The sequence below is a fragment of the Cherax quadricarinatus genome, chromosome 1, assembly GCF_038502225.1.
Source record: "Cherax quadricarinatus isolate ZL_2023a chromosome 1, ASM3850222v1, whole genome shotgun sequence".
Classification (NCBI taxonomy): domain Eukaryota; kingdom Metazoa; phylum Arthropoda; class Malacostraca; order Decapoda; family Parastacidae; genus Cherax; species Cherax quadricarinatus.
The window spans coordinates 102169307-102193434 of NC_091292.1; the positions used below are offsets into that span (position 1 = coordinate 102169307).

The following is a 24128-nucleotide window of genomic DNA, read 5'->3' on the forward strand; positions in this document are numbered from 1 at the left end:
ACACCTCGTCACATACCATGACTTGTTATTACCTCCCTGTCAGGTATTCTCTGATTCATTGCAGTACCTTTCCTGTTATGTGTGCCTGATCTTCTAACTTTTGCACTAATCTCTTGTGTGGAACTGTTGAAAGCCTTCTTGCAGTCCAAGAGAATGCAATCTACCCACCCCTCTCTCTCATCTTATTTCTGTTACCTTGTCATAAAACTCCAGTAGTTTGCAATGAAGGATTAGGCAAGCTGAAGATGTGTGTATGGCACCTGCAATCTCGGATGAAATGATGAGAATAGTTTAGAAAAGACTTGTTTTAGGAAAGAGCATTCTGCAAGGAATTCACTGCTGCAGATATGAAGAGCATGTAGGAAGAAGTGCACTGATGATGCCACATTTAGTATTGGTATCGTGGTACAAGTAGTAGTAGTAGTCATAGTAGCGGAGAGAATTACAGAGGTCAACAACTATGAATCACTACTTGTTCTTGCGAAGCTAAACTCGCTAGAGCAGGTGACAAAAGGTGTACTAATGCACTACTGGCTCAGGACCAAGAAGGATGGTAACATACCAATAAGGCAGATCCTGATCCAACACACAGGACCTCTCCCAGCTCAACTGGATCTCGGCTCCTATGAAAAATAACCAATTTAGGGCATACAATCCAGAACCTCTGAGGTGCTCCAGGTGCCAAAAAATACAACCATCTCAGTGCCCAATGCCACTTTAGGGAAAAGTGCACTGTCTGCAATGGTTCTCACCCAAGACCAAAGACTGCTTGGATAAACTAAAGTGGTCTGAAGCTATGGAACTTCAGTGTCTGAGCTGCAGGAAGAAGAATCATGCCTGGAACCTGCACTGGTCTGGAGTTTTGAGACTGATCGCGGGTTCTATCCCCACCCATGGTATGGTTTGTTTGCAATCGTGTCATTACGATTTCGTGAGTCAGGCTCTGCCTGGTCAGGGCAGCATGGAAAACCCTGGCTGTCCAGCCTCTAAGAGTAGAGGGCAGCGCTGTATAGCCCTTGTGGCTTAGCGCTTCTTTTTTGATTATAATAATAATAATCTAAGAGTAGAGCATGCACCACTTAGCAGCAGTGTCATCCAGAGGAGGCTACACTATCACAGAACCCAGGGCCATTTTCCCTGCTACAATGACAGAGGAAGCCGAGAAAACATCCATAAAGCTGTGCCCTTGCTCAGCCAATTCCTGACATTTCCACTCAAACTCCCACCTCACAGCAGCTGGCAGGGTCCATGCTGCAGGAACAGACTACCACCATTGTGTATCTGACACCACAATAGCCATACCCCAAGGGAAGAAGGCAAACCATACCACATTACCCCTTAGTAATCAATGATGTCGACAATCACATCCTTCACTTGGAGTATACCTGGAGACAGTTCCGGGGGTCAACACCCCCGTGGCCCAGTCTGTGACCAGGCCTCGTGGTGGATCAGGACCTGATCAACCAGGCTGTTATTGTTGGTCGCACGCAACTCGGCATATGAACCACTGCCCGACTGGTCAGTTACTGACTTTAGGTGACAGACTTGGTAGAAAACAAAGATATTCAAAAACATTGTGAAGATGATCTTGTATATATGCATGATGTGCAAAACAGAGTACACGTGTTTATTAGCAAATGCACCTGACCACCCAGCTGTATTACGTAAAACTTCTAGTGGAACACACAAGCAGTACAGAGACATCCTGATCATAGCCAAAGCACAGAACATCAACCCCACAGGTGAAGACTCCATAGCCATCATTAGCAGAGCCACAAAGACATCTTCAGGGGTCATCTTAGGACTAAGACTTGTCACAATACAGTCATTGAACAATAAATCAATCTTCTCTTCTTTATCACCTTAGTGTGACTTCACAATGGTGCAGGGCATATTGAACTGTTCTCTCCTAAGTGTGGGTGTTTGGTAAACGAGGGATGATCTACGTTGAAGATAAAGTTGTTCCACATAAACCTTGTAATTTCAACACCAAATTTTGGTGCCTTTCTTGTTAATTACAACCATATTTTTAGCTGGATTTAGAATTTTGCATTTAAATATCAAAACTGTAACTGAAGGCTGAATTTTGTTTTATTAAGTGAACAAATTAAATAAAAAAAATAGCTCAGATCAGTAAGTTATGAAAGGTATTTAGTACAGTATGTATTCCTAGTTGTTAATATATAACCATTAATCTGCTAACTACAGTACACGTGCTTGTATCCTTAAAGTGAAATTATGTTTTGCAAAGTTCTACCAAAAACAGTAAAAGTGCAATAATGTTGCCTATAACAAGGATGTAGAAAGCCCCTGCCAGCTGGGCGAGGGTGATAGGCTGGGTACCTTCCAGGGCTGGCATTTTCTTAGTGTCTACTTCCTCCCGTCTCTTGGGGTCTTTCATAATCTGCGAGATCCACTTGCTGATGAGCCCAGCTTCTAGTAGCCGCCGGATCTGCTGGTTGAACTTGCTTCGGTACGGACACCCAGCATTGAAGGCCCAACCGATATCCGAGGGAAAGAAGTTGTTGGTGGCTATGTGTAGCTTCTGTTCTCCCGTCACAGAAGTGAACCTGTTATAATTCACCATCACATAAAGCAGTTCAGTCTATACCTCACCACAGTAAAATTAATTTCATGAACTTAAACTTCACTATTTATACCCTATCATAGTGAAAAGTTTACCCTTTGTATCTCACTACTGTGTACTGTTATTAGCAATTTCATGTGGGAGTGCTAAATCCATAAGGGTCAAATAGCACTTAAGGAATGAGGGGCAATAAAATATGGGACATGAAAGGGGTGAAGAATACCAGACTTACTTTCAATTTTTAGTTAATATTTAAGTGAGGGAAGATTAACAAGGTGTCAAGTCAACCTCCAGTCTTTTTTCTTGACATGGGCAAATTTACTAGTGTGATTTATTTCTCGACAGCTTCAAGGGTAGAGGTCAGATGGTCTATGGTCTGTCTCAACTTAAGTGGACTAATGCAGAAATTCAGTTCAAGGGCTAATACTACACAGTAGGTCCAACTTTATGGGACTGCCTATTTCGGAGAGAGAGAGAAGTTTGCTGGATATTGTAGGAATGGCTAAGAAGGTCCACAAGAACCTTTTGAAATGACAGCATGAAGGAAATTTTTTTGGGGCAGACTAGAGAGAATTTCTGGGGAAAGATACAGAGAACCACACAGGTCTGGTGTGGAGGATGAGGCTGGAGAAATGGACGTATGAGAAAATTTGTATGGGGCATCAGACTTGTGGGGACGTCTGTGTGGAAGAAGAATATGAATACAATACATTGTTTTATTTCTTTATGTAGTACATGTAATAAAACATTGGTAGGCACAATAAGCCACTAAAATGCAATGCATTTCGAGAAAACTGATCACTAATTAGACCCAATGACTCAAAAAAATGAGTGTTTAATTTAAAGTATAAGTGTATCCTTTTTGTCAGTTATAAGTTGTATCCCCAGCTTTCTAAAATGTTAATCAATAATTTATCATTCTCCACTCACTATATGTGCTCAGTTAACCAGAATTAGTATTCAGTAAAGAACTATCACTTTAATAATTGGTTCATGACTTGTTCTCATTAAGATTTCCCTTTAAATATTTTATACAATTAATTAGTAAAGTAGTTAAGTGGTAAGTGTGTTTATCAGGTGGGAGGAAGTGGTGGGCTTATGGAGTGATAATGAAAGCCTCTTTAGTATAAGCGGCTCTACAGAGGAGTATTGAAAACTCTGCCCATCTACATTCCTACACCTGGTATGATAAGGGTAACTAATTTCTGGAATAAAACGCCCTTGACCAGCATCAAGATGATAATAGATCATTATTATAATATTCTTGGGGAAGCAGTAACCCAGTAGGGGTCATATCGCACATGAGGAATGGGAGGAAAGATAATTTAAATGGAATAAACTGATTTTTAGGTAAGGATTTATACCACTAGCACCAGATAAAAGATGGCTAAGCCACTCATGGCAAAATGTTTCCTTAAAAAATACCCTCACGAGTGCAAGTGTGTCTTTTACCTACTTGTCAGTATCACCATACCAGTTCCACCACCAGTGCCAGTATATAAGCCATAGATATAAATGATGTAGGGTGCTGTACCTGATAGCGATCCTGTCCTCCATGTAGAGCCTCCAGGCGATGAAAGCATACTTGGTGTCCCTGGCCCTGATGAGGCAATCATCCAAAGAAGGACATACCTTCAGCCCCTTGTACACCTTCTGGTAAAGTGGTACTTCTGATAACTTCAGCAGCTGGTAATCTGCAGCTTCATGTTGCTGCACCGAAGGTAAGATAAAATCGAGTATTTACTAGCTAGATGTCAGTTAGGTTTGAAGTTTATTGACCCTTCATAGCTGTATTTTACCAGTCCACAAATTTTTAAGGATAATTTAATCACTGAGGAGTTTGTGGAGACAAAGAATTTTATCCATGGAAGCAAAGAGGGGAATGTATGAGAGTATGGTTATACCAACGCTTTTATATGGGTGTGAAGCATGAATGGTGGATGCTGCAAAATGGAGACGGCTGGAGGCAATGGAGACATGTCTGTGGGCAATGTGTGGTGTGAATATAATACAGAGAATCTATAGTTTGGAGATTAGGAGGAGGTGTGGGATTACCAAAACTATATTATCCAGAGGGCTGAGGAGGGGTTATTGAGGTGGTCTGGACGTGTAGAGAGGGTGGAACGAAATAGAATGCCTTGGAGTGTATAAATCTGTAGTGGAGAGAAGGCAGGGTAGGGGTCGGCCTAGGAAAAGTTGGAGGGAGGGGAAGGGTAGAGGTTTTGTGTGCAAGGAGCCTGGACTTCCAGTAAGCATGCGTGAGTGTATTAGATAGGAACAAATGAAGACAAATGGTTTTTAGGACTTGACATGTTGTTGGAGTGTGAGCAAGGTAACATTTATGAAGGGATTCAGGGAAACCAGCAGGCCGGACTCGTGTCCTGGAGATGGGAAGTACATTGTCTGCACTCTGAAGGAGGGGTGTTAATGTTGCAGTTTTATAAATGGCACTGGACAAGCACCTAAAGTCGGTTCCTGATCAGCCGGGCTGTGGCTCATACATTGGTTTGCGTGCAGCCAGCAGTAACAGCCTGGTTGATCAGGCTCTGATCCACCAGGAGGCCTGGTCACAGACCGGGCCGCGGGGGCGCTGACCCCCAGAACTCTCTCCAGGTAAACTCCAGGTATAAGTGCACCTCTGGCAAGACAGTGATGGAGTGAATGATAGAAGTTTTTCTTTTTTGGGCCACCCTGCCTTGGTGGGAAACGGCCAATGTATTAATAAACAAAAATAATTATTTAAAGTACTATACTCTTAGATGTTCACTGTTACACACATCTCAGTTTTTATATATGAAGCTGTAATAATGTTGGTTGAATTACCGACAATGTGTAAAGTAAAAGGACACAAGTGCAACTAATGTGGCATTTTTATTGTGGCAACGTTTCGCTCTCCAGGAGCTTTGTCAAGCAGTTACAAACAGTGGAGTCAGTGCACATGCTGTGGATTCCAAGATAGAACTGTTGAACTGGTTAGATTATACTCTTTCAGAGAGAGAGCAGATTACAATCTTGGGTTGTCAGTTGGCAGTTTGGGAACAATAACACGAAAAGAACTTTAAACAGGGAGGCTATCATCATCCTATCATGCAGGAGCCACATGTCTATGGTGCATCCAACAAAATAACCAAGAGTTTTGGATGTCACCACCATCTGTCTCCGGCTTGGTTATAAGTATCTTTGTACCTCTGTAATCTTTTGACTACCGCCCACAGGATGGGTATGGGGTGCATAATGAATATATTAAGCTAACTAAATATGCCATACGATCAAAATTTTGTTGTCATTGTCACTATATGCATAACTAGTGGTAAGGTTTTGTTCTATAGTATATGTAATAGATGAAAAGCATTACTCCTTGTATAGTGATGGCAAACGTTTAGTATTATAAGACGGTAAAATTAAGTAATCAAGACGTAACTCAAAATGGTGGATATAGGTTGGATAAATTCAAATTTAGAAAATGCTATATATAAAAAAAAACTGATAGTAATGAGCTGAAGTTAGCAGAACTAAGTGCCAAATAATGTCATTGAAGCAAATACTGGATGGGTTTAATTAAAAATTGGTATAATAGATTAACACTTTTTTGTGAATAATTTTAAAATCGTTTGTCCAATGTATGCTGTGCATTCTATGGAATTTTCAAATGTTATGCTCGTGTACAATGTTCCGAAAATATTTGATTATTTTTCTGAACAAACACTAGCTTTGTGATGACCTCCATTATTATTATTATTATAATCAAGGGGGAAGCGCTAAACCCGGAGGATTATACAGCGCCTGGGGGGGGATGTGGAAGGCATTCAGGCTTAATTCGGGGAACTGGAGCACAGATCCAATTCCCTAAATCAAGAGCCCCTCACCAACATCAAGGAACCTTCCTTGAGGGGTGTGATGACCTCCAAATATAGTCAATACACTAGGCACTGACATTTTATCTCTACTTACCTGGATGCCCCAAGCAAGGTCTGACTGTACAAGATCCTCCAAGGAGTTAAGAGTTGGGGAGAGCTTAGGCAGAGTGAAGGAGGCAGTAAGCATGGCTATATATGAAGTAAGAGTCACCATAGAGAAAATAATCCAGGTGGCTACCAGCAGTCGTGGTCCATTACCCACACTCCACTCACAACCTTGTCTGTAAAAAACAATAGAAATAATGAAACACAGGGTTTTTAACTTCTGTGTTTTAGTAAATACTAGAACTCGGCCAATGTAGTCTTTTGGCTACTGGTGGATAAAATTATCAAACTTTTAATATATATACATTTCAGCACACACACAAAAAATACATAGGCTACATGTATATCAATTATTTGATATTTCACGTTACATAAAAATAATAAATAAAATTCAAATATTTTTGATGACATCAAGCAGATAATTTGCAGGATTAATGACCCACGTGTAAAAATCAACTAACTTTAAACGTAAACTAAGAACTAACTTCTTAATTTTTTTTTCAACAAGTCGGCCGTCTTCCACCGAGGCAGAGTGACCCCCAAAAAAGAAAGAAAATCCCCAAAAAGAAAATACTTTCATCATTTAACACTTTCACCACACTCACACATTATCACTGTTTTTGCAGAGGTGCTCAGAATACAACAGTTTAGAAGCATACACATATAAAGATACACAACATATCCCTCCAAACTGCCAATATCCCAAACCCCTCCTTTAAAGTGCAGGCATTGTACTTCCCATTTCCAGGACTCAAGTCCGACTATATGAAAATAACCGGTTTCCCTGAATCCCTTCACTAAATATTACCCTGCTCACACTCCAACAGATCGTCAGGTCCCAAGTACCATTCGTCTCCATTCATTCCTATCTAACACGCTCACCCACGCTTGTTGGAAGTCCAAGCCCCTCGCCCACAAAACCTCCTTTACCCCCTCTCTCCAACCCTTTCGAGGACGACCCCTACCCCACCTTCCTTTCCTTATAGATTTATATGCTTTCCATGTCATTCTACTTTGATCCATTCTCTCTAAATGACCAAACCACCTCAACAACCCCTCTTCTGCCCTCTAATATTTTTATTAACTCCACATCTTTTCCTAATTTCCACACTCCGAATTTTCTGCATAATATTTACATCACACATTGCCCTTAAACAGGACATCTCCACTGCCTCCAACCGTCTCCTCGCTGCTGCATTTACCACCCAAGCTTCACACCTATATAAGAGGGTTGGTACTACTATACTTTCATACATTCCCTTCTTTGCCTCCATAGATAACGTTTTTTGACTCCACATATACCTCAACGCACCACTCACCTTTTTTCCCTCATCAAATCTATGATTAACCTCATCCTTCATAAATCCATCCGCCGACACGTCAACTCCCAAGTATCTGAAAACATTCATTTCTTCCATACTCCTCCTCCCCAATTTGATATCCAATTTTTCTTTATCTAAATCATTTGATACCCTCATCACCTTACTCTTTTCTATGTTCACTTTCAACTTTCTACCTTTACACACATTCCCAAACTCATCCACTAACCTTTGCAATTTTTCTTTAGAATCTCCCATAAGCACAGTATCATCAGCAAAAAGTAACTGTGTCAATATCCATTTTGAATTTGATTCCCCATAATTTAATCCCACCCCTCTCCCGAACACCCTAGCATTTACTTCCTTTACAACCCCATCTATAAATATATTAAACAACCATGGTGACATTACACATCCCTGTCTAAGACCTACTTTTACCGGGAAGTAGTCTCCCTCTCTTCTACACACCCTAACCTGAGCCTCACTATCCTCATAAAAACTCTTTACAGCATTTAGTAACTTACCACCTATTCCATATACTTGCAACATCTGCCACATTGCTCCTCTATCCACTATCATATGCCTTTTCTAAATCCATAAATGCAATAAAAACTTCCCTACCTTTATCTAAATACTGTTCACATATATGCTTCAATGTAAACACTTGATCTACACATCCCCTACCCACTCTGAAGCCTCCTTGCTCATCCGCAATCCTACATTCTGTCTTACCTCTAATTCTTTCAATTATAACCCTACCGTATACTTTTCCTGGTATACTCAGTAAACTTATTCCTCTATAATTTTTACAATCTCTTTTGTCCCCTTTCCCTTTATATAAAGGGACTATACATGCTCTCCTCCAATTCCTAAGTACCTTCCCCTCTTTCATACATTTATTAAACAAAAGTACCAACCACTCCAACACTATATCTCCCCCTGCTTTTGGCATTTCTGTCATGATCCCATCAGTTCCAGCTGTTTTACCCCCTTTCATTCTACGTAATGCCTCACGTACCTCCCCCACACTTACATTCTGCTCTTCTTCACTCCAAAAGATGGTATACCTCCCTGGCCAGTGCATGAAATTACCGCCTCCCTTTCTTCCTTAACATTTAAAAGTTCCTCAAAATATTCTTGCCATCTACCTAATACCTCCCTCTCCCCATCTACTAACTCCCCTACTCTGTTTTTAACTGACAAATCCATACTTTCCCTAGGCTTTCTTAACTTGTTTAACTCACCCCAAATTTTTTTCTTATTTTCATTAAAATTTCTTGACAGTGCCTCTCCCACTCTATCATCTGCTCTCCTTTTACACTCTCTCACCACTCTCTTCACCTTTCTTTTACTCTCCATATACACTGCTCTTCTTATAACACTTCTGCTTTGTAAAAACCTCTCATAAACTACCTTTTTCTCGTTTATCACACCCTTTACCTCATCATTCCACAAACAAACGGCTTGGTTGCCCATGGCTAACCAGCACCATTCTGAAATCCATTGACAAGAAACACCAATATGAAAAGCAATATAGACATGGCTTAATACACAAATTTATTCTTAAACACTATTCATCAGTTCTCACCAAAGTAATAAAGAAAGCCAAACAACTATACTACTCCAGTAGATTCACAGACACTAGAGAAGATATAAAAAAGACCTGGAAAACACTCTCTCAGATTCTAGGGACCCACAAACTGAAAAAAACCAAGAACATTGTCCTAACTAAACCTAATGAAACACCACTACATCCCACTGACACAGCTAACAAGATAAACGACTTCTTCTCAACCATAGGATCTAATCTCGCCAATAAAATCCCACATACCAATGCCCATGCCGGGGACTACCTAGATGGGAATTTCCCAAATTCCTTCTGTCTTGCACCAACTGAGCCCACGGAAGTCACCGAGATTATAAAGTCACTTAAAAATAACTCAGGGAATCTGTCTCATGTCCCACCATTACTGAACAAGCGAGCAACCCATGTCCTTTCGCATGCTATTTCATTACTTTTTAACAAGTCACTAGAAACTAGCACCTTCCCGAAACTACTCAAGATGGCAAGGGTTACACCAATACATAAAGGTGGTGACCCTACAGACTTAAACAACTATACGCCAATATCTAACTTACCATTGCTATCCAAAATCTTTGAGAAACTCGTGCACAGGAGACTGTATTCATTTATAACGGCACAAAACATACTCAACCCCTGCCAATTTGGATTCAGGAAAAATAAAAGCACTAATGATGCAATCATAAAAATGCTAGATCTGCTTTACACAGCATTGGAAAATAAGGAATATCCACTAGGGATTTTTATTGACCTAAGAAAAGCTTTCGACATCCTACTCCACAAACTTGACCATTACGGTATAAGAGGCCATGCGCTTGCTTATTTCAAATCTTACCTTACTAATAGGTATCAGTATGTCACCATTAAAGACACAGCATCAACAACACGGCCACTTGATAATGGAGTTCCGCAGGGAAGTGTCCTTGGTCCCCTGCTCTTCCTCATATACATCAATGATCTTCCAAACGTATCCCAACACCTGAAACCCATTCTCTTCGCTGACGACACGACTTATGTCATCTCTCACCCTAATCTTGCCACCCTCAACACCATTGTTAACGAGGAGTTGATCAAAATATCGACTTGGATGACAGCCAATAAACTTACGCTTAACACTGACAAATCTATATTATGTTTGGTAGCAGAGCAGGAGATGCACAAATTAACATTAAGATTGACAACACTCTAATTACCAGACATAATGAGGGCAAATTCCTAGGCCTATACCTTGACAACAACCTGAATTTCAGCACCCATATCCAACACATAACCAAAAAAGTATCCAAAACGGTTGGGATCCTCTCCAAGATACGATACTATGTGCCACAAAATGCCCTTCTCACACTATACCACTCACTTATTTATCCATACCTCACCTATGCTATTTGTACTTGGGAATCAACTGCAGCAACACACCTAAAGCCAATAATAACCCAACAAAAAGCTGCAGTAAGAATAATCACTAAATCCCATCCCTGGCAACACCCCCCCCCACTCTTCATAAATCTAAACTTACTCCCTGTTCAGTACATCCACACTTACTACTGTGCAATCTACATCTACAGGGCCTTAAACTCTAATATCAACCTTGACCTAAAATGCTTTCTTGATAGTTGTGACAGAACCCACAGGCATAACACCAGACACAAACATCTCTACGACATTCTCCGTGTCCGACTAAACCTTTACAAAAATTCAATGTATGTCAAAGGCCCTAAAATCTGGAACACCCTACCTGAGAACTCTAGAACTGCAGACACATTCATCACCTTCAAAACTACCATTAGAAAACATCTTATCTCCCTGATACACCCCATCAACTAACTACACGAATACCACCTGGTGGTTCACACTTACACTCACTCACCCATTTGACCATAAACAGAAATATTAATCTCAATCTTAAAATAATGAATCCTGTGATACTCCAATACTGAAACTATTTACTGTGCCAAAACAAAAGCATTCACATTGCTAAACTCACAAACTAGTATTTAGTCACTTAGCCATAATACCAACTTACCTCATAATTTGTAATATTTTAAAATTAAGAATTAAACTAAGTCTGCCCGAAATGCCTAGCCATAGTGGTACACTCTGTAATCATTATTTTACTACATGTAAACCACACAATAACCAAATTCTGTAAACTCAGCATTGTAATCCTTATAGAGAATAAACTTTGAATTTGAATCACTCCTCTTTCCTCCTGCCCCCACCCTCCTATAACCACAAACTTCTGCCCCACATTCTAATACTGCGTTTTTAAAACTATTCCAACCCTCTTCAACCCCCCCCCCCACTACTCATCTTTGCACTAGCCCACCTTTCTGCCAATAGTCGCTTATATCTCACCCGAACTTCCTCCTCCCTTAGTTTATACACTTTCACCTCCCTCTTACTTGTTGTTGCCACCTTCCTTTTGTCCCATCTACCTCTTACTCTAACTGTAGCTACAACTAGATAATGATCCGATATATAAATTGCTCCTCTATAAACATGTACATCCTGGAGCCTACCCATCAACATTTTATCCACCAATACATAATCTAACAAACTACTTTCATTACGTGCTGCATCATACCTTGTATATTTATTTATCCTCTTTTTCATAAAATATGTATTACTTATTACCAAATCTCTTTCTACACACTGCTCAATTAAAGGCTCCCCATTTACATTTGCCCCTGGCACCCCAAATTTACCTACTACTCCCTCCATAACATTTTTACCCACTTTATCATTGAAATCCCCAACCACCATTACTCTCACACATAATTGAAAACTCCCCACGCATTCACTCAACATTTTCCAAAATCTCTCTCTCTCCTCTACACTTCTCTCTTCTCCAGGTGCATACACGCTTACTATAACCCACTTTTCACATCCAACCTTTATTTTACTCCACATAATCCTTGAATTTATACATTTATAGTCCCTCTTTTCCTGTCATAGCTTATCCTTCAACATTATTGCTACTCCTTCTTTAGCTCTAACTCTAACAGGTGTTAATTCTTATTAATAAGGTCAAAGTATTATAGTTGAGAGGTAATGGAGGTAACGTACGAGAGGGAGGCACCGAAGATTTTGAGTAGCACCAGAGAGTAGGAAGTTGAGGTATTTTGACCAGTAACCTGACAGGTAATGTAGTACATCACACACATCAACATCAACGCTCCTGTGATTCCCATCCACATCTGCAAAACACACACATAACACCTGTAGAACAATAACACGTGTGGAAGATTGAGACACTTGTGTAACATATGGGAATCTTTATTAAGGTAACGTTTCCTTAAAGATTCCCATATGTTGCACAAGTGTCTCAATCTTCAACTTGTCTGTTTTCACACCATTTATCATAAATAACACGTGTGGCACAACACAATAACATTTATTGTTCAATCAATAACTTTCATGCCTGCATAACCATAACATTTTTTGTGAACTGAATAATTTTATTTACATTTTATTAATTACATATACAGCCAACTGTTGCACAACAAACTTTTATTATTGTTTTAATTTACTATAAATTTCTTTAGCTTTGTACTGAATTACTTTTTTTTTCAACATACCAGCTGTACCCCACCGAGGCAGGGTTACCTGAAAAGAAAAACGAAAGTTTTTCTTTTTAAATTTAGTAATTTATACACGAGAAGGGGGAGGGGGGTTACTGCTACCAGCATTTTACTCGCCTCTTACAATACGCATGGCTTACGGAGGAAGAATTCTTCTCCACAAATTGCGCAGTCAAACTTTTGGCAATAAAAATTTAAATTCAGAATGAGATGAGATTTCGTTCGGATTTTTAACCCCGAAGGGCTAATAGCCATCCAGGATAACCCAAGAAAGGCAGTGCGTCATCGAGGACTGTGCCTTACTTCCATTGGGGGTCCTCAATCTTGTCCCCAGGATGCAACCCACACCAGTCGCCTAACACCCAGCCATCTACTTGCTACTAGGTGAACAGGACAATAGGTGTAAGGAAACGCGAGGAAGATCAAAAGAAAAGTACTATACCAAGGGCTGGAAGGGTCTGATGAGAGCGAGGGCCTGGCTGAGGGGTCGAGGCTTGCTGGTGCAGAAGGTGAGAGGATCATTGAAGTAGCCCACAGTGTAGTCCACCACCTCCCCCCTCTCACCTGTTATGGCAAGGTTGAGGGAGAAGTCTGCTGTGTACTTCTGCAGCTCTCCTATCACACCTACACACGGAGATCACAAGTTATGACATGGACTGTGGGGAAGTGGAACCATGCAGTAATTTAAGAAAAGGACAGACCAGAGAAGAAAGATGCATGATGCTATATAAATTTAACTCAGTATAAAAAAAAACATTACACCATAAATTGAAGTATCAGGTTTCCTAGCACATGCAGTCTCTCGCAAATGAAAATAAAAGGTTTCCTATTACAGTAACTAATTGAAATTGAAAATACTTTCAAGAGGGAGTGAGGGAAGGAGGAAGGGGGGGTTCTTATGATGCTGGTGGTCTTTATCTCGAACAATAAGAACTACCATCGTCTTCCTCTGATCAAGCTTGAACTATCTCCCAGCCCTCAGATGTTTAACAACTCTGTAGAGTCTAGCGCTTCTCAGCGATTATACCCCTCAAGGAAGATTCCTTGATGTTGGTGAGGGGCTCTTGATTTAGGGAATTGGATCTGTGCTTCAGTTCCCTGAAGTAAGCCTGAATGCCTTCCACATCCCCCCCAGGCGCTGTATAATCCTCCGGGTTTAGCACTTCCCCTTGATTATAATAATAATAATAATAATAATAATAATAATAATCAGACCAGTGTAGGAGCCGTTGTCAAGTCTTAGACCCCACTGGCCGTCTGGAGGCTCCCTGATGATGTAGGTGAAGTTAAGCACTGAAGATATAACTCTGAGGATGCGTGCGTCCACACAATCCTTCAGGTGGACAACTCCTGACTTAACTTCATAAAAGGTGAAGGGAGCATAATTCATAGTCACGACGGTGAAAGTATGGCCATGGAAATTCTGCAACAACGAGGAAATTATCAATAACCTAGCCACAACACAGGTTAATTTTTAGCCTATAACTTAATCATAACACGAGCACAAAACCTACAGGGTGTGCATAAATTTTCTTTGCCCATACGCTTTTTCAAACTTTTCTTTAACATTGATAGCCTGATGCTTGATGTAGTTCACCGGTATTGTCCCGGCAGTTGAATATCATAAAAGGCAATACTCGAGGGTTATTATCCAGGCATCAGCATCCAAAAACCAATTTAAAAAAAGCAAGGTCCAAAACTGAGTTATTGTATGTTGTAAGGTTTGGCCTAATAGTTCCTATGCCATCAAGAGCCTCTTCCAGTCCATCTTCAAAGTGTATTTAAGATATCAAACTGTGAGGGCAACACAGCTGAATTAGCTGTTTTAACTTTTAAAGATTTAAATAAGATATTATAAGGACCACAATGGAAATAAGTCACTGACTTTTTTGGGTTATCCTAGATAATTACACATTTGCTATGTATGATCCCCTCAAGGGAGGCTCGTTGACGCTGGCGAGGGGCTCTTGATCTAGGGAATTGGATCTGCGCTCCAGTTCCCTGAATTGAGCCTGAATACCTTCCATCCCCCCCCCCCCTCTGCATGCGCTGTATAATCCTACGGGTTTAGCACTCCCCCATGATTATAATAATAATAATAATGCTATGTATGATAATTTATGTATATGTATACCTATACTCTAATAGACTTACATAATGTGTCGAGTATGAGACACTCTTGTAGCCTAGAGACTATCATCAACACGAGAACACTAAACTTAGTTTAGTGTTCTCGTGTTGATGATAGTATCTGTTAGGCAAGACACATATGCAACAGTTAGGTATCTTTATTATGAAACGTTTCGCCTACACAGTAGGCTTCTTCAGTCGAGTACAGAAAAGATGATAGTATCTACATAACGAAGTCTCAATTCACATCTTTCATTCATGTGGTTGGATTACAAGCAGCTTCACTTTAGTATTTTTGTGAACTGCAGAAATTATAAAAAAACTTTAATATTTATTATTTAAAATTACAAACAGCTTTGTGCAAAGTGTTTATTAAGCAGATTGGATTTTTAAAGTGCTGTACCATGATATGTATTTTTTTTCCAGTGCTTGTCTTGGCATCTGCGTTAATAATGCAGAGCATTTCGGGTAACTTTGGTTTTGTCCCCAGGATGCGACCCACACCATCGGTTAACACCCAGGTACCTACTTACTATTAAGTAAACAGGGACAGCAGATGTCTTAAGGAAACAGGCCCATGTTTCCACCCGTACCGGGGATCGAACCACATGCACTCAATGCGCGAGCTGAGTGCGCTACCAACCAAGCTACGGGACACTGTAGACTTATTTCATAGGTAGGTGAACTTAGGCAAAATAATAATCATTTTTCCCCCAGAAATAGGCCCCCCTCCCCCACAAATCATGCACCTTAGGCAGCAGAAGTGATAATAGCAATAGCAGCAGCAAAGGGGTGTGAGAGGAGGTGTCAGTATAAATCTGTATCAAACTCTAAGGCTTAGAGTGTGATACACAAAGTCTAAACCACATCCAATTTCGTGCCAAATTACAGGTCATTAGTCTGTTTAGACACCAGCAGAGGCGACGACGTAAGGCCATTAACCTCAGTTCAAACTTCATCCATAATCAGCTTTATGCCATAAGTAATAATCGGTAGCAAATTCTGACGAAAGGGGAAATTTCCTTTCAGTTAGGCTGAGAAAAGGAAAGGAGATACTGGGATGTTATTCAGGCAAAGCTGCTCAAACTTCACTCCCACAGTAATGTGACCAAAGTCTGTCAGTTCAGTCAAATTTTACCCCATTGAGATAGAGGGTGAAATAAACCGCACAGAGTGAAACTTGACGATTCTGCCCGGCTGGGATTATTAACTAGTCACAGTAACTAGTTAATAGTCCAGGTGGGACCGAAATGAGTTTTTCTCCATCTGCAGCTCGTGTGTCTGTGTCCCAATTAATATTTGCACTAATAACTCATTACAGTTGTGACCGTGTGAATGGCTCATTACTTTGCAATTTGTTCATGTTTGTAACCATGTATAGACGTGTAGATGATTCATTACATTTGTAACTTGATCACGATTGTGACTAGATCTACCTGGAGTTCATTACCTTTGTAACTAGTTCAGCTATCATAACTTTGGGGTCCAGTTCCTGGACCCATTATGTACCTCTGTAATCTTTTGACTACCGCCCACAGGATGGGTATGGGGTGCATAATAGATATTAAACTATCATATGCAGGTTGTTTTGTATTGTTCCAGCCATGGTATTGTGCCTTTTATTTTCTACAGGCAGAAACAAAAATTATATCACCTGTTGATTTTATTTAGCGTACCTTAAATTTGTCAGTATAGAGTGGATTGTTCCAGACTTGTCCTACTCCAGGTACCCAGACGTCGACAAGAGCCATTTGGGGTCCTCCAGTAGAGCAGGGGAACGAGGAAACTAGGTGATAGACAAGGTCATTGTAGAACACCTGACCAGTGTTCCTTAGGACACTCTTCTCCCAGGGCAACCACGATGCTATCACAGTGCCATACCCAGAACCTACACACAAATACTGGGTTTAGCATTTTCGTGAATAAGAATAAATAAGAATGGGTAACAATACTGCGTATATTCTCTGCCGCAAGAAGAGGTTTTATACACAATTTATTTCATGTTAATTGCATTTAAATTAAAGAATCTGAAATATTACCAAGAACATAAGAATAGATTCAGTAGAGGAAGATTCCTTCAGCTTAAGTTCGATATTTGCAGCATCACTGATGCACGAAATATTGACAGTATTGACATTATATCCAGTTTCTTCTTTCAATAAAAAGTAGGGGCGCCATTGGTACACTAAGAGGAAACACCGTAAGTGTCCGGGGCCCAAAACTGTTCAACAGCCTCCCATCAAGCATTAGGGGAATTGCCAATAAACCCCTGGCTGCCTTCAAGAGAGAGCTGGACAGATACCTAAAGTCAGTGCCGGATCAGCCGGGCTGTGGCTCGTACGTTGGACTGCGTGCGGCCAGCAGTAACAGCCTAGTTGATCAGGCCCTGATCCATCGGGAGGCCTGGTCATGGACCGGGCCGCGGGGGCGTTGATCCCCGGAATAACCTCCAGGTATGTCGAGTAGTTAATACAGAGGGAAATTACCAAGTGAGTGGCGTTACATACGTGACTCAGCAGAAAAGAGAAAGCTATAAGAGAGCTCGAAATTATTTATAACATTCAGCGGTAAGCGTTAAAGCTGTAGGAGTTATACAACTCCTGGGGAATGGGAAGCAACTGAGTTGGATCCAGTGGGAGAAAAAGTGAGATTCCTTGGATCAAGTGCCCTTTACCAGCATCAGAGAACCTCCCTTGAAATGTGTAAGCAGCAGTAAAATGAGGCATGTTTACAATTAGAGGAGTACTGAGGAAGTGGTGTCGAGCAAGCGTGCACAGGGACATTTTTCATTACATCGGCTGTCTTCCACCAAGGTAGGCTGAGCCCCCCCCCCCAGTAGTGACTTCCCCAAGAAGTACAGTACTTTCACTCTTTCAGAGTGGAAGCACTGTACTTCACACCTCCAGGTCTCAAGTCCGGCTAACCAATTCCTCTGAATTATTTCATGTTACCTTGCTCACACTCCAACAGCATATCAAGTCATAAAAACTAATTGTCCCCATTCCGACACGTTCACATACACCTGCTAGATGTTTGAACCCTTATCACTTAAAACTTTCACACCCTCCTTCTAACCCTTCCATGGATGGCCTCTACCCGTTCTTTCTCCCAACCCGGATTAATACATCCTTTTCATCATCCTATCCTGTTCTATTCACTAGCACGTTAAGAGACAATACAATAAGTTTCAGGGGCCCAAGACTGTTCAACTGCCTCCCAGCATATATAAGGGGGATTACCAATAGACCCCTGGCTGTCTTCAAGCAGGCATTGGACAAGCACCTAAAGTCGATACCTGACCAGCCGGGCTGTGGTTCGTACGTTGGATTGCGTGCAGCCAGCAGTAAAAGCCTGGTTGATCAGGCCCTAATCCACCATGAGACCTGGTCACAGACCGGGCCACGGGGGCGTTGACCCCCGGAACTCTCCAGGTAAACTGCAGGTATCCCCTCTAAGTGCTCAAACCATCTCAAAAGCTTCTCCGCTCTGAATCAGACACGTTGTAAACAGCAGTGCTGTAAGGAATACTGGTGTTAGATAAGTACCGAGGAAGTTTTGTTGGGTTAAAGTGCTGAGGGGAAGTGCTGATCCCGTGTAGACCAGCAACATCTTGTTTGCGTCCTGGAACCACTTGCTCCTCTGTATCGTCATCGTCACACGGCCCACATCCTTAACGTCAAGAGATAATACTCATATTACTACTAATAAAAGTACATAATAGTGGTGCAAGACTTGGATTCGAGTAAATTATGGTCTGAATTCACGTTGGAGACAGTGTATTGATGATTTGATGAGAGTTAAGACACATGTGCAACATCTGGTTATCTTTATTGTAGACGTTTCGCCATCCAGTGGCTTTATCAATACAGAGTCTAGGACATAATTAGAAGACAGTAAAACTATATACAAAAGATGAGGTAATCAGTCCCTCAGCCTTGGAGTTGGCGTGACGAGCACCGTGGCTGCAGAGATTCTTGAGCACAGGCAAGGAGGCTGGCGCTTATATAGGCATCAGTGGACAGGGACATGTAGCAAGATGGGAGGTGACTCCAATTCCTTCAATCAAAAATCCTTAAGAGGCACGTAATTTCCCCAGTCTTCTAATATGTTCGTAAGGTGATGTCCAGGATCTTTCCTTAATTCATGGTATAACTTAACAAATCTTTGAGGACAGTAGTGTTGTAGTGATTATACCATGAATTAAGAAAAGATCCTAAACTTCACCTTACGAAACAGAGAAAGCCAATGCGTTAGTAATTATGGACAAGGTAGATTATAGTGGAAAAATGAAGATGTTATTAGAAGACGAAGGAACTAACATGCCTCTTAAACTCAAGGATTGAGATCTTACCTGGAGGCGAGCGAGGATAACATAGGCGACGCAGAAGGAGCCGTGTGCGTGGTGATGGGTGGTAGTGAGCACAGTGTATGGAGGTGGAGGAGTGTGCAAGAAGGTGTTCATCTCCCACAGTAAGGTAGCATCACCCAGGCTTGACACCACAGCTTCCACCAGCCCCAGATATGGTTCCTCCGGGGTATACAGCACCATCTGGGGAACACAAATGGCTTACGTGTTGGGTTTCAAGCCCATCGACTACACGAGGGTCATCGTGGCTTCCTTATAAACATTTACATCACTGAGGAATAATTTATTACCTTGCATAAGGCTTAATGTAAACTCTAAGAGACACACCCCTCTCAGTATAAACATTTTATAGCATGCTCATAGGGAAGCGTTAAAATCCTAAGGGCCACAGCGCCTGGGATATTGGCAGGAAATCAGGTTTGATCCAGGATGCAGGAGGTCAGTATTAAATGGTATAGTGATAGCTACAAACTGTGGAAAAGGACACTCTTGTACAGTTCAGAACATTTATTATTATTATAATCAAAAAGAAGCGCTAAGCAGAACATTTATTAAAGGAAACGTTTCGCCCGAGTGCCTTCATCAGTCCATTAGAGCTGAAGAAGTCACTGAGCGAAACGTTTCTTTTAATAAATGTCCTGAACTGAACTCCAGTGTTCGTTTCCACACAAAGGGGAGGGTTAAGTTTAATTCGGTGGATCAAGAGCCGCTTGCTGGCGTCTAGTAACCTCCCTTATAGGGTCGGTATACATAATTTTACCAGCAACAGGTAATGCGAACATCACAAACTACTACAATGCATTGTTTCGTTTTATACAAATTAATAAAAGCTACTTTTGTATTTTCACTGGAACGCGACTATTATAGAAATGAATGTAATAAAGTATATTAGTGTTGGGGAAGCACGAAACTCGAATGTATCACACAGCGCCTCGGGAATGGGAGGAAAAATATCAAGAGCCCCTCACCGGCATCAAGGAAGAGTGAAGGATGAAATACCTTATAGCATCCGGTTAGATGGCGAGTCAGCAAGGCTGAGATCATGCTGGCCACCTCTTCTGCAGCAGGTTCCTCTTCCTCTCTAGCCGAAAAAGTTCTTTCATATTCTCCCAAGACCGCAGCGTAGGTCCTAGCTCCTGGTAATACCACCCTGGGTCTGGTACATTCCTCTAGGTCTTTAGTTAAAAGTATTTTTCCCAGAAGCGAATCGTGGTCACGGTTTGGGTCTGCAGCTGTGATAACGGTGCGTGAGGCTTGCAGTTCTTGTAGAGCTGTGGGCAAGGTAGGTCTTGTGTACGACTCCAGGGAAGCCTCGTCACTGACGACAGGTAGTCAGTCAGTCGTTAATAATGATCTCTTAACTGTGTGCTTGTCTGCTGGTGAATTGTTTGCGTAGTCGTCTGCTGGTGGATTGCTCATATAGTCTGTTGAGGGATTGTTTGTATTGTCTGTTTCCGTTGGTGAGTTGTTTGTATTGTCTGGTTTTGGATTATTTGTTAAGTCTGATGGTGAATTGTTTGTGTAGTAGTCTGCTGGTGCATTTACATTGTCTACTGATGGATTAATTATGTAATCTGCTAGTGGAATGCTTGTGTGGTCATCAGCTGGTGGACTGTTAGTATTGTATGCTTTTACAATGCCTATGTAGTCTCCTACTGGATTGTCTGTAGCGTGGTGGTCTTGTGTGAGTGTGGTAGTAGAGCGAGAGATGCTGGTAGCAAGGGAGTATCTGAGTGTGCGAATCTTGTGCTGCTGCTGTTGCTGCTGCTGTTGCTGCTGCTGCTGTTGCTGCTGCTGTTGCTGCTGCTGCTGTTGCTGCTGCTGCTGCTGTTGCTGCTGCTGCTGCTGCAGCAGCAGCAGAGGCGTACTGGAAGCAACATACAACATAGTCCAGATGTTGACCACCACCACACACACTTCGAAGATCAACTGCATCTGCAACGTAAATATTTTACAACCATATCATATATGTTATTACTTTTCTGGGGTTCGAATTGAGGCGGTGCAAGTAGCAGGCCCTCCTGCCTCAGGCGCTACATAACCCATACAGGTTTAGCACATTTACACGAATATAATATTATAACCATAAATATGCCAGTATGCCGTAGATAAAGTTCATATGACGGTAAACCCGTAGGAATGATACAACTGCCTGGGACATGGGAGATGATCCAGTGTGATCCATCACCAGGACAGCCACACTGAATGAAGATAATCACAGCCTGCAATAATTTGCTATATTAATAAAAATTCTGTCTCAAACTAATTCTAATAATTATCTCTCTCTCTCTCTCTCGTGTGTGTGTGTGTGTGTGTGTGTGTACTCACCTATTTGTGGTTGCAGGGGTCGAGTCTTAGCTCCTGGCCCCGCCTCTTCACTGGTTGCTACTGGGTCCTCTCTCTCCCTGCTCCATGAGCTTTATCAAACCTCGTCTTAAAATTATGTATGGTTCCTGCCTCCACTACGTCACTTTCTAGGCTGTTCCACTGCCTGACAACTCTATGACTGAAGAAATACTTCCTGTGTGTGTGTGTGTGTGTGTGTGTGTGTGTGTGTGTGTGTGTGTGTGTGTGTGTGTGTGTGTGTGTGTGTGTGTGTGTGTGTGTGTGTGTGTGTGTGTACGCCCCCAGACTAAATGCTGCAATTTCAAGTTGTGCGAGATTATTACTTCACGAATACTGTCATAATTATCGATTGATTCGTTTAACTTTATTTAATCTTTCATGTCCTTTTATGAGATCTCCTTCTTGCTGCTGTCAGCCAGGGAGTCTACTTACCTGGAGGGTGGGTAGACTCCCTTGACTCTACCCACCTGGAGGGTGGACAGACTCCCTTGATTCTACCCACCTGGAGGGTGGACAGACTCCCTTGATTCTACCCACCTGGAGGGTGGACAGACTCCCTTGATTCTACCCACCTGGAGGGTGGGTAGACTCCCTTGATTCTACCCACCTGGAGGGTGGACAGACTCCCTTGACTCTACCCACCTGGAGGGTGGGTAGACTCCCTTGACTCTACCCACCTGGAGGGTGGACAGACTCCCTTGACTCTACCCACCTGGAGGGTGGGTAGACTCCCTTGACTCTACCCACCTGGAGGGTGGGTAGACTCCCTTGACTCTACCCACCTGGAGGGTGGGTAGACTCCCTTGACTCTACCCACCTGGAGGGTGGACAGACTCCCTTGACTCTACCCACCTGGAGGGTGGGTAGACTCCCTTGACTCTACCCACCTGGAGGGTGGACAGACTCCCTTGACTCTACCCACCTGGAGGGTGGGTAGACTCCCTTGACTCTACCCACCTGGAGGGTGGGTAGACTCCCTTGACTCTACCCACCTGGAGGGTGGACAGACTCCCTTGACTCTACCCACCTGGAGGGTGGGTAGACTCCCTTGACTCTACCCACCTGGAGGGTGGACAGACTCCCTTGATTCTACCCACCTGGAGGGTGGGTAGACTCCCTTGACTCTACCCACCTGGAGGGTGGACAGACTCCCTTGATTCTACCCACCTGGAGGGTGGGTAGACTCCCTTGACTCTACCCACCTGGAGGGTGGACAGACTCCCTTGATTCTACCCACCTGGAGGGTGGACAGACTCCCTTGATTCTACCCACCTGGAGGGTGGGTAGACTCCCTTGACTCTACCCACCTGGAGGGTGGACAGACTCCCTTGATTCTACCCACCTGGAGGGTGGGTAGACTCCCTTGACTCTACCCACCTGGAGGGTGGACAGACTCCCTTGACTCTACCCACCTGGAGGGTGGGTAGACTCCCTTGATTCTACCCACCTGGAGGGTGGACAGACTCCCTTGATTCTACCCACCTGGAGGGTGGACAGACTCCCTTGATTCTACCCACCTGGAGGGTGGACAGACTCCCTTGATTCTACCCACCTGGAGGGTGGACAGACTCCCTTGATTCTACCCACCTGGAGGGTGGACAGACTCCCTTGATTCTACCCACCTGGAGGGTGGACAGACTCCCTTGACTCTACCCACCTGGAGGGTGGACAGACTCCCTTGACTCTACCCACCTGGAGGGTGGACAGACTCCCTTGACTCTACCCACCTGGAGGGTGGACAGACTCCCTTGACTCTACCCACCTGGAGGGTGGACAGACTCCCTTGACTCTACCCACCTGGAGGGTGGACAGACTCCCTTGATTCTACCCACCTGGAGGGTGGACAGACTCCCTTGACTCTACCCACCTGGAGGGTGGACAGACTCCCTTGATTCTACCCACCTGGAGGGTGGACAGACTCCCTTGACTCTACCCACCTGGAGGGTGGACAGACTCCCTGGCTGAGAGTAACTTCGATAATTCAGTCTTTCATCATAACTTGTGTTTTAATTCTGATCATTAGTTTGTAGTCTTGTCTGAACCTCTAACTTATCCACAGGAACCATCAGTTCATCTGGTAAAGTTTCTGGTCAGCGAAACATCTTCATAAATCGCATACATTTCGGTCACTCCACGAGACAAGAAAGGTATCCCCCCTGTTGCATAACCCCAGCCTCCGAAAGGTATCCCCTTGTTGCATAATCCCAACCCCAGAAAGGTATCCCCTTGTTGCATGATCCCAACCCCAGAAAGGT

At 42.6% G+C, this 24128-nt stretch overlaps 1 protein-coding gene across 7 annotated transcripts in view; it reads right to left on the reverse strand.

The window, feature by feature from the left end:
- LOC138852748 (probable glutamate receptor) overlaps positions 1 to 24128 on the reverse strand; it is a 51383-nt gene that overhangs the window by 9428 nt on the left and 17827 nt on the right. For 3 of the 7 annotated variants that reach the window (XR_011392054.1, XM_070085389.1, XM_070085397.1), the window contains exons 3-11: positions 20527 to 21462; positions 19513 to 19710; positions 18707 to 18830; positions 16838 to 17049; positions 14247 to 14454; positions 13474 to 13655; positions 12517 to 12647; positions 6539 to 6725; positions 2344 to 2570 (exon numbers count right to left, since the gene is read on the reverse strand). Coding sequence is in view for 6 of the 7 variants with exons in the window: in XM_070085389.1 (XP_069941490.1) it covers positions 2364 to 2570; positions 6539 to 6725; positions 12517 to 12647; positions 13474 to 13655; positions 14247 to 14454; positions 16838 to 17049; positions 18707 to 18830; positions 19513 to 19710; positions 20527 to 20571 (1494 nt within the window). In the remaining variant the exon portion in view is untranslated. Of the gene's footprint in view, positions 1 to 879; positions 2571 to 4121; positions 4298 to 6538; positions 6726 to 12516; positions 12648 to 13473; positions 13656 to 14246; positions 14455 to 16837; positions 17050 to 18706; positions 18831 to 19512; positions 19711 to 20526; positions 21463 to 24128 lie in introns of those variants that run through there. The other 4 variants (XM_070085372.1, XM_070085370.1, XM_070085378.1 and 1 more) reach the window with 4 other exon arrangements.